Genomic DNA, 10,986 nt, shown 5'->3' with positions numbered 1-10,986 from the left:
TCACAAAATGCGCTTATTTTTCACCCGGGACAATAAAAGGAAAGACGGCTCACAGTAAACGCTCACAACGGGCAGGTGCCTCCACATACACTCACATCCACACTAGCGCAAGCACCGGTTATCCTGTGTAGCAGCACGGAAGTCGAAGCCGAACCACGCCACAAATGGCACCTCGCGACTATACAAGAGCACAAACGGAGCACAACTCTTTTGCTCCAACAAATATGCACAAACACACACACATGCACAGCGTTTCACCGGCGAAGTAGGCGACGAATCCTTCCCGTACACACACAATACACTTTTCCACACTACCACACCGACACTGTTCTGTCACTCAGCGACAGGATATTGGCGGTGGGAAGAAGAGGGGGGACATAGACGGTGAGAGGATGAGTTTTCTTCCCGTTTGTTTCTACGCCTCCTTTTCGCAAGCGATCTCGCAAGCCCCGAATCTGCTTCTGATGACGTTGGCGGAATTCTGCACAGGACGAAACAAAAAAGACGCATTGAACAAATTTTGCTGAATCAATAATGGCTAAACAACACAACTGCGAAAACAAGCACGTGCCCAACCGTAGCGATGAGAGAAAAATCCGATTGCGGGGGGGGTGCGAAGCCATTTTACGATATGTTTATGATTTTAAGAACAATTCAAGCAGGAATGTGCAGCGGCAGAAAACGGGGAATCAAAATGTGCTCTCAATTGGTAAATGGAGTGGTCAAGAATATTCTCACTAGTGCCGGGATTACACAATCGCGTGCAAATTCACCCGCTCGCATGCCATGCACACGGCCAGATACACGTGCACACATGCGCAATTATACACAACGCACACTACAGAGCGTCAGAATTACGTAAAGGAAACAAATTTTCCAATATTTCTGGCCCGACGATGGAAATCCATCAGCCGTTCTGCTGCGTCGCATAAAACTGCGAACGGCAAAAAGGCGCCGAGTTTGGTACGTTAAACATACTAAGCTGTAAAAATCGGAGCGAAAAGGCGCTAAAGATTTTCTCGCAAAATTTTTCACTGTCCACTTTTTGCTTTACCAAACTGGGCAAAAGGGGTAAAACAATGGGTTTCTTTAGAAAACTGTATCAAAGCATGAGCAAATCTACACAAGCTTCATCGCTGATTATCGACCAACAAATGCAGCCCAACGAACCGGTACACTGATTTGCAACGAAGTCAGCAGTTTTTAAGGTGTTCTAAATTTATATTCACTGCCACCTGTTCCAGTTGCTTGTTTCCGTCGATATTTCGGCGTGCTCGTTTGTTAGAAATTTCTGATAACTGTTGGTTTGTTTTTAGCTAAGTAGCAGACCTTTTACCACGCACTGAGGAAGCAGAACAAAACCGTCCAGATTGGGCAGACTCGGTGCTGGGCGCTCCTACACACGGCAGACTGATCGTACGCTTTCGTTCCTTCCGCTACGACTTAACGAAGTACAATACTATCCACCGCTTCTTATTTGCCGTGTCGACCTCCCAGTGAGACAGCGCGCTGTTAATTTACCCATTCGAGCAGTTTGCTTCGTCCGGCTGTATCTTTCGCTCGTGTGTTGTGGAGGCAGTGTGATGGCGTCCCGGAATGCGTCATGTAAAATAGTGTTTTTTATGCTATTCATTCTTCAAAAAGGGTTTTAAAACGTTTCACAACATTTTCTCTACTCGCGGTGCATGTTCAGTGAAAGATTTTGCCTTATTCTACCGTTTAATTAAGCGACAAATAAAGGGAAAATCGGCATGCCTTAAAGACCTAATGTAAACATGTCAAAACTGCTCGAAAGGGTAAATTAAGGATTGCTAATTCTCTCTTGATTTACCCTTAAATTACCCGGTAAAGTAATGTTGATTTAAGTGTAATTTAACGAAACTTGGCTCACTAGGTTGGCACCTAGGTGTTTTGTGTACATTTAGTTGGTCGGGTCTGCCTTAAGCGGTCTGTACACAAGCATCAAACCGCAAGCGATAACAGAGCGAGAATGCTGCAAAATGCCATACTAGCTATTTTTGGCACAATTAAGCGTTAAAAAAAGAATTAAACTCCTTCAATTGTATTTTAAAAATATCATCCTTATTTTTTATTGAAAAACGCAGCTGATTTTTGTTTTCATTTACATAAATTACATTCACTAATGTTTTTGTATGAAAAACAAAACAATCGCCTTCGAGGGCTTATATAAAGCAATTATGATACTAAGGATGGGTAAAATAGGAAACATTTTATTACCTGTTTTAAATTTTTGTCCGAATGCCGTACAAAAAAACAAAGGAAAAATTTAACGAACGGAATCCATCTACAGCGGTAATTTTACGACAGCTGATTTGCTCCGAAAATACCGGTATTTTCACGAACGATGGAGGTACACCACTGTGCAGCAATTGTGGTGCATAGACGATTGTGTTTCAAGGCAGTTTTTAAATGATTATAGCATTGTTTTATTCAGTGCCAACCACAACAGAAAGGTATAAAATACATAGCGGATGTATTCTGATTTAACTATGCGCGCTATATCTTCTTACGAACGCAATAAAATCACGACAGTTCTGCAATTTGCTCAGCATTTGCTCTATTCCAGCTGTGTTAAAATTCTACCGCTTGTCCTCGGTGAACTGGGACGATACCCACGTGAGTACCCATTTCAGATTCGTCAACAAATATTTTAACGCTTTGGTCCATTGCTCTTCCGAATTGAATTGAATCCTAGAAGATAAGTTTGTTTAGTGGGAATTACAAATACCAATATGATCATATTTGTGGAAGATATCCTTACTTGATCGAAAAACTGCTGCCCGTCGACGCATCTTCAATTTTCCCCTTCTCCATCAAGTACGGCAAACAAAAATCTGGATCTCTTCGCACAATTTCTTCTTTAAATTGTTGTAAGCAATCCAGAAATGCGACCATTGCCGCATCGTACTTAGAGTCCCACAGAAAACGGAAACCTCCGTTACCGTACAGTGGTAACTCTTTGCCTTCGCCGAGTATCTCTACGTAGGAATGATTGCCGTACGGAACCAGACGATAGTGCTTGAAGTTGAAATTCAACTTGCGCGCCAACGCTGATAGCAGCAGGCAGGTTTGACCCCAGGCAGCATTTATTTCCGACCAATCGACCGGCGCTGAAGGAAGTCGTCCGAGCCGAAAGTTGTTTATCGTACCGAAGTGGCCCGAGTGCCAAATGTGGAAGGTCGCGTTGAATACGTTCGTTTTCTTTAACTTTTCCAACTGGCTCTGTGCGTAGGCCATCTGGCATTCGAGCGAACGGAACTCGTCCTCGGTGGTGATTACGTCGCGACGATGTTTCGTATACTCACGCCAGTACTTGTTCTCTTCGCGTTCGAGCCTTAGCTTCTCCTTTTCCTGTTCATCCACCGCATGCCGTATTGATTGCTCTTCGCGTGAGAGATTGCTTAACTCCTCGAGCAGCCGCGTCTCGTCCAGCTTCAGCCCGGTCAGTTCCTGCTCCAATTCTTCAATGTTTGGCACGTCGTCCGTCATTTCCAGCTTTTTCAAATAGTTGTTATAATCGTTCCATTCGTCTTCGGCAATTTTAAGCTGTTTGTCCATCAGCTCCAACAGCGTATCGGTGCACTCGTCGCAAAGCGGATGATCTATTTCGGAGTTGTTCGACAGGGCATCAAACAGCTCCGCCTTAACGCGCAAACTGTGACCGAGCGATTCTTTGTCCGGACCGTCGGAAAGTAGCATGAATCCATTCGTATCGTTCGTCGATTCTGTTACCCGAAATGGGGGCACAAAATGATCGAAGCTGGCCGATTGCGATTCCAGATCAACTTCCAGGTGGGAATTTATCGGTAGTGCAAGCTCCGCCAGCGTATGTTCCCCAAGGCTGGCAAACGTATCATCGATATGGATGGGTTGCAGGCAGCGCTGGCAGGAAAAGCTGACGCTTACCTTTGCGTCGTTCATTCTAGTGCGTTACTCTACCTTTGTTGTGCTGGTAAAAGTGGAAAAATAGTTCAAACTGTACACCCGTTTGTTGTTTTGCAGTCCTGCCTTTATATTACGATTTTCTCTTGCAATTTGTGCTGCAGATGACAATGTTTTGGATGCGTCGTTTGGTTTTGACATCTACCATCAGATCAAAACAAAGACAAGCTGTGGTTACAACATGCGGTGGATTTCTTGTGATGACCAATATTTCCACGAACACCAAAATGCTGGGAGGAAATATTGGATTCAGGCGGGCCCTGTGATTCATGGTAAAAATGGAAACCAATTATATAGCAATGGAGTGCTCAGTTTAAATAGTAACGATAACGATAGTAAATTTACCAGTTTCATAAGAGCGGGCTGCATAATCCCGCGTCTCAGAGCTCGACCAAGAACTTGGGAAGTCGTGCATCAAATCTGATTTGAAATGTAACTAGGGCAGACTAACTGTTAGTATACTTTTATATTAGTTCATATTTACTCGAGCACTGAGTGTGCGTTTATCCGCAACTCGTTCAATCATTGGATGAAACAGTATTGCAATAAAACAAAACACATATTAGTTTGTAAGGTTTTATACGCTTTATTCCTCTTTGTTTAGTTTCGTTATAATTTCCTGGCTTCTGGTATCCAGCGGCTGCATTCACATACAATTGCTATTAAGATTTATGTTTGCTTCACATTTTTTCATGACGGTGCTCTTGTACGCAGTTCATCACCAGCTAATTGTATGCATTATACACGTTGCGCTTTATCTTTTTTCCCCTTTTCCCTAGCTCAGTAGAGTTTTTGTTTGCTTAAATTTCGTTTGATTAATTATTATTATTTATTATTAGACATTATCAGGTCGAGTTCATGTTGTGAGTTCCAATAGTTTGTGGAGTCGCGTTCTTTTATGCATTTGTGTGTGTGTATGTGTATTCTTTTAATGTAATAATTAAATTTTATATCAACCCACTCGGAGCTTTCATTGCTATCTTTCCCTGGTTTGTTCGTCGAGTGTATTCGCGACAGTATATAATATGCTTACATATTACCATAATATTTCGCCATAACGTATCCATTCCCAGCAGCACATTTTGCGCGAACCCTTTTACTGCTCCACACCTCTGCTACGTCGTATCTACTATCATCGAAGCGGTAGTATACCCAGCCCGGTAAGTGTAATCTGTGCAGTAATTTTATGCAGCTTTGCGGGACCTGGTTTTGCCCACTGATTCATAATTGTGTATTTTAGAGGGTAATTCAATCTGCAAATAAAAAGAAGTGGTGACAGCGTCGGTCTTCACCGGTCCAAAATCTCATTCGGACCAAGCTCCCGTAGCAAAGGCTGACTATCCGGCTACGTGATAAAAGAAATCTAGTAAGCCAGAAATGGCAGGCATATGATCTAGTAGTACGTCGGTACTCCTAGAATAAGTAGAAGAAGAAGTGCAGATGGGTGTGTGTGTGTGACCCTCTTTAGACTCGTCCACCCACGTCTGGGTGTGTGGTCAATTTCGACAAAATTATGCCTTCTATACGAAACCGGTCGATTGTTCAAGTCATTGTAATTGTAGACTCCAATAGCCGACCATTTGGATAGATAGAAGCAGAGCCGAAAAATTGAACCCATGAAGCATCTGATGGGAGTTAGGGGATTATGCTAACACACTGATGACTATTAGCGCCATCGCCGTTAGCAACCTTTTTTTTTTGGTAGATGGTATAAACGTGTACAGTATTTTTATTTCGTCGAAGCCTATGGTAGTGTTACCAGCCATTGTAAACATCATCCGTGTTTCCATTCCGAGCTTTGTTGTAGAACAATTAGTTTTCACATCAACTTTGTTTTAATTCAATGTATTCTTCTATTACAACGGTTCAACACTTTACACTCCCCGTTTTTTTCTCATACACTTGTTCACTTACACTTTTTACGGTTGTATGTTAAATGATTTAAGAATTGTGCTAACATGTATTCAAACACACATGATACGGTCCCTATCCGGAAATACCAGGGAATAGATTCACAATTTTATGAGTAATCACATTTCAAATGACATAGCTTTTAGCTGGCGTGCAACCAGAAACTGAAATAGTATAGGGAAGGAAACGTTCCAGGCTGTAGTAACATCGATCCGAGATCGTTTTATCGGATAGTATTCTATATGCTTGTCCCCTTAGCAGAACGGCAGATTTGAGAAACTGTGGTATAATAAATTTTTACTTCACTTAAAATTGTGAACAAAAAAAATGTGTGCTTTATAAATCAATCCCAACAGGAGCTAAATATAAAGGTCGTAAGTATACCCAAATAATCATTACTTACACATTGACCGCTCATGTGAGCTGTACACATTTTGGAATACCGCAAGTTTCACACGATCGATCTCACTCCACGGGTCATACGAAACTGCGTTTGACACTCACTTGAAAACATCGATCAGATAGGACCATGTGTGATGAGCAGCAGGGAACATGGCTGGGAGGAAAGTTACCGCAGTATCATCTGTCCGTAATGCTGGAAATTTTGTAGCGTTAGGATAGGAACGCGCTGCTGCGCGCACCATTTGTGATGAGCAGCAGGGAACATGGCTGGGAGAAAAGTTACCGCAGTATCATCTGTCCGTAATGCTGGAAATTTTGTAGCGTAAGGATATCCCGTGATGGAGCCACCGTACCATGTACGGTGACATCGAACAAAGAACGGCGATGATCGCTGTCTACCGGTTCAAAGCGAAAGGCGACACGATGAGGGCGTTGGTGATGGTGACGACAGCGAGAGCGAAGACGGTTAGGACTAAGACAGCAACGGGAACGGGGCTAGTCGATAAAACTCTGCTCGACGCAGGCTTTCACTCGTTTCTCGTATTCCCGGCGGTTTTCTTTGTAGAGCTGCGCCGCCATCGAATTGGCTGGCGAGTTTGGATTTGGATCGCTCAGTAACGACTGCAACGACGAGAAGGGGCAAGCAACAACGGATGCCGTTAGTGTCACGTATTTAGGAATGGCAGGAAAACAGATAAGCTTACCTGAATTGATGTTAAAATAGCCGACACATCGTATGTGGGGCTCCATCTGTTTTGCAATATATCCAAACAAATTCCACCGTCGGCGTATACGTTCGGATGAAACATCTTCGACACGAACCTAACCGTGGGCGGTTTGTTGGGGTACTCCTCGGTGAATTCTATCGTGAGCTTAAACGTACCATCCTCGAAAGGTGTGTCGTGCGGTCCGAAAATCACAGCATTCCAGATCATAATATTATTATCGGTCGGTGCACCGGACACACCGGTTGGTGGATCTTCCTGAAGCCTGCAAATAACAGATCGAGATTAAATTTAGTACAATCAAGTATGACTATACTTCCTCCTCCCGGTTCAGGTGATGCAATTAACTGTCCCAAAAGGGTAAAAGTGAATATAATTCACCGACAAGAATATACAGACAGACGAGAAGAGAGGACGTCAGCCAGTGAAGCTATTCCTTGACACAATATCAATGATGCCACCCATTTCCAGCGAATAGCACAATCAAGGCAAGCGCATGGTCCATTGATAGAGATTGAACTTGAAATCCGTGGAAACACAGCGTGGCGGGCTAGACTAGCAGCAACTCGGTTACAAGCTCTCGAACCGATAAGCAACGTAGACACTCTAATTGTATCAACAACACACAAGAATGTAAACAAAACAACTTGTGCCTGCACAATCAGGGTCGTTTGATTATCTGGTCGAAATAGCAATGCACAGGATACATTGCGTAATGAAACAATCAGTAAAAATATTTCAAATCTTTTACACCCTCGGATAAGATTCAATAGTGCTATCGTAAACAGATCGAACAATTCGTCGGAAAAAGAATATTCCAAGTTGTAGAACAAGAAAGTTACGCATGCCGAAGCCACCCTCTACTGCTCTGTAAAATCATCATCATGTGTACAGAGCATTTTCATTTAGCGTCATGCAAATTTCCCTCATGTAATGCCATACTTTTGGTCATACGCTCACACGGGTCTGTTGTGTGTTAAAACTACAAAAATAAACTTTTTCGAAGCGTCCCCGAGTGAGCAGTTTAGCTCACTTCTCTTGAATGGGTGAGAGTGAATCTGCCAAGATGTTTGTTCGGTCCATCGGCTTTGGTCATTTTTCTACGGACGGTTGGTATACCGCGTCATCGTATTTCCTTGACTCAAACCGTGCACCCATTCTCCTCCCTATTTTGGGTGGTGTCTCACGCCAAGATCACACCAAAGCGTGCCGAAATAAGTTCGTGTTTGTTTTTGGTGTCAGTGTGTCTTTGCCAAAATGGATTACAATCGCTCGTTTAGCTCCCGAGAATACGATATTTGTGTAAGAAAAAAGAAAAGATCATCACATTTCACAAAGACATTTCGCTCCCATCTTCGCTATTTGTATCTAGAAAGAAAAGGGAACTCTGAGCTTCGATCCCTTCATTGATGAAAAGTGAGGGAGTACTGCGAACATTGTTCCAACCGTAGGAATGGAACAAATGTTGCAAATGACAGCATTAAACCAGGGACTACTCGATACTCTTCAACGATGTAATGAAAATCCTTCCATTGTAGTGATCGAACAGCTGCTACTGCATGAGGACATACGACACACACCAGCGCATCGTTTAAACCGTTTTACGACGATGTACCACCACCGGTCGTTCATTTACCCAACTCAAGGGCATCCTTTTAGTATTGTATACAAAGGTAAAAAAACACACAACTGTTACTACAAGGTCGCACCATTCGTTGGTAGTTTGCGTTTGCTTGACTGTGTAGTGTGTAGATATTTTTATCACGGCAAAAGTACACGGGTGTTGGATCGAATCCTTCTTCCTTTGGAAGCCAGTGGTCTCTCCTAAAGCGGTAAGGATTTTCCCCGTGCACATTTTGAATCGCGAGGCGCGATTAAGTTTTGCGATTGCAGAAGGCTAGCTATAAAACGATGACACACTGCTATGACAACGGTGAAACCGAGTTTGTTTCGTGGGGCAGAATAATTCTCTTCCCCACACAATCGAAGGATGGGTAAGACAAAAACGTTTGCTTTTAGTGAACGCATCGACGAACCTCCTTCTGACACTATTTAAACGTTTGTCCTATTTCCGCACTTTTTTTTGCTTCCCCCATTTGATGAGCTGATTCATTGCGTCAACCAGTAGCACTGAGAGAAAAGAAAATAAAGAAACTCGAGACATACAGTGCAAAATTACCTTTTGAAATCTCTCATCAAACGTCTGCGAGCTGGAGTGGACATTTTCCTGGACGGGGCTGGCCTACGGGTCTAAGGCAACCTAGCGATTATCCAGCTGGATATCTTTGTTTTGGGTGGAAAAAACGCCTTCGTCGAATAAATTCGAACTGTTGCTTAGATGGTGGTGTTTCTTTTCCGGTTCGGCGCTACTCTGCTGCTGCTTCTCGAATAGTCTCTTTCCGTCTCTTTCGCTCACGTGCCCGAGCGAACGTATTGCTCTGCCCTGTGTTCGGAAGTTTTCTTCCTATTTAGGTGAGGCGCCTCCGTTCGAAAACCTCCTTCGGTCGGAGGACGGCCGAGAAAGTCGGAGAAAAGTCAGGTGGGCCACAGGTTCCTTTTTTTAGGCCGTCTGCTACCGTGTGTACCAGCGAATCTTATTTTTGTGTGCCCCTTGCTGACGAGACACACGAGTTTCACGGTTTTATGTAAGCACTGGGGGCTTTTGTGTTCGGACCAAAACTAGCGCAGAAAAAAACACAGACACTCGCGAGAAGGGCTTTCGCGCACGACACAAAGCAACAAAAAAGGAGCAGGAATTTCTTCCACTGTAATGAACGCTATTATTAACAGGAAAAGATCACACGGACGAAACGGAAACACGCATCCAGGAGTCAATGTTCAACCGATTGAAGAAGAGGGAGGCCCAGTCGCAGCGCTTACCAGCTTGTATTTCTTTGACCTGTCGTCATATATGCCACACTTCCACGCACACCTCGCTTAGTTCTCAGCTGCGCTGCACCGAATTTAACTACACGCTTGATGCTTTTCTAAACGCTAAATATCACAATGTGTACACGCATTCACCACAAGCCTGATGCGAGCTGATAATCAATCAAGCCACCCAATTCTCGCGTAAATCCCAAACGCGTAAATTGTTTGCCAAGTGAGATGTGTTTTTTTTGCAGCCTCAATGTGATGGGGCAGAAAGGTGATGCACTCGTCGCTTTTCATGCGACGCCATATTGGAATCCTTTTTGACAAGCTCGGGTAAGATGGAATGACAGCTTGTTGCCCCACGAGGGCATCGCATCTGACAGTGCGAATGTTGACGTATGAGATCAACAACATATTTCCCGAGAAAGAATTTTCGAATGAACGGAAATGTATTTTTATCTCACAATTGAATGAGGTTTGTGCTTCCGTTTATAGTTTATTTGATGGACCTATTAAGTAATTTAGCAAGGGATGTGAGTGATCATACTGCATAATTTATACTACCCGTCTACATACAAAATCAACTGCTAATTGATAAGTAAAAGCTCTGTCGACATCTTTCTTTAATTGTTTGAACATGTAACTGCAATGTTTTAGCTACCCTTTATGTTTCAATAATATAGTCTGAAACGAGAATTCAGCCAAACATTTGAACCAAAAACCCATTGCAGAACTATTCAACAGCAAATGCGTCAAACGGTTTGTTTATAAAATATCTTTATTTCGCAAGATTATGTATGTTTCACTGCTCGGACGGTTCGTGTTTCTCTCAGTCTGCCTCCTAGCTCTAAACTACGTTGTATATTTTAATATGTCGAGTGCTTAAAGTTGGAAAAATATTCCCTAATACGTTTGTACCTTCGTAAATGGAATAATAAAAAACGTCATAAAAATACGGAAAGATTCGTGAAAATCACCTACAACTAGAAAGTATTTAAATTTTAAGACACGGCATGCAAAATACTATCCTGTTCTTGCTGAACTGATGATATTTAAGGTTAAAAAGTGAGGTCATTTTATAGATTCTATTCAGGGCAATTGCGTGATTTCT

General features: G+C 42.9%; 2 protein-coding genes across 2 annotated transcripts; both read right to left on the bottom strand.

The window, feature by feature from the left end:
- Nucleotides 1-2,600: 2,600 nt before the first annotated feature.
- On the bottom strand, nucleotides 2,601-4,104 carry LOC128718960 (beclin-1-like protein). Its single transcript, XM_053812577.1, has 2 exons — nucleotides 2,783-4,104; nucleotides 2,601-2,712 (listed from the first exon to the last, which is right to left on the bottom strand). Exons 1-2 carry the CDS (start codon nucleotides 3,940-3,942, stop codon nucleotides 2,601-2,603), a joined length of 1,272 nt encoding a protein of 423 aa, XP_053668552.1. The 5' UTR covers nucleotides 3,943-4,104.
- Nucleotides 4,105-6,680: 2,576 nt separating this feature from the next.
- Nucleotides 6,681-9,224, bottom strand: LOC128719417 (ubiquitin-conjugating enzyme E2-17 kDa). The gene is made up of 3 exons (XM_053813042.1): nucleotides 9,181-9,224; nucleotides 6,981-7,266; nucleotides 6,681-6,897 (listed from the first exon to the last, which is right to left on the bottom strand). The coding sequence occupies exons 1-3, from the start codon at nucleotides 9,222-9,224 to the stop codon at nucleotides 6,772-6,774; spliced, it is 456 nt and encodes a 151-aa protein (XP_053669017.1). The 3' UTR covers nucleotides 6,681-6,771.
- Between the last annotated feature and the right edge of the window lie 1,762 nt (nucleotides 9,225-10,986).

This window comes from Anopheles marshallii, chromosome 2 (genome assembly GCF_943734725.1).
Source record: "Anopheles marshallii chromosome 2, idAnoMarsDA_429_01, whole genome shotgun sequence".
Lineage (NCBI taxonomy): Eukaryota > Metazoa > Arthropoda > Insecta > Diptera > Culicidae > Anopheles > Anopheles marshallii.
The sequence above is the reverse complement of the archived record's forward strand: the minus strand, read 5'-3'. Positions and strand labels throughout refer to the sequence as shown.

Coding starts and splice junctions, on each gene's coding strand:
- LOC128718960 (XM_053812577.1), bottom strand. CDS start 3,942: ATGAACGACGCAAAGGTAAGCGTCAGCTTTTCCTGCCAGCGCTGCCTG. Junction 2,713..2,782: donor GGCAGCAGTTTTTCGATCAA/GTAAGGATATCT, acceptor CTTATCTTCTAG/GATTCAATTCAATTCGGAAG.
- LOC128719417 (XM_053813042.1), bottom strand. CDS start 9,224: ATGTCCACTCCAGCTCGCAGACGTTTGATGAGAGATTTCAAAAG. Junction 7,267..9,180: donor TTGATGAGAGATTTCAAAAG/GTAATTTTGCAC, acceptor TGTTATTTGCAG/GCTTCAGGAAGATCCACCAA. Junction 6,898..6,980: donor CTATTTTAACATCAATTCAG/GTAAGCTTATCT, acceptor TCGTCGTTGCAG/TCGTTACTGAGCGATCCAAA.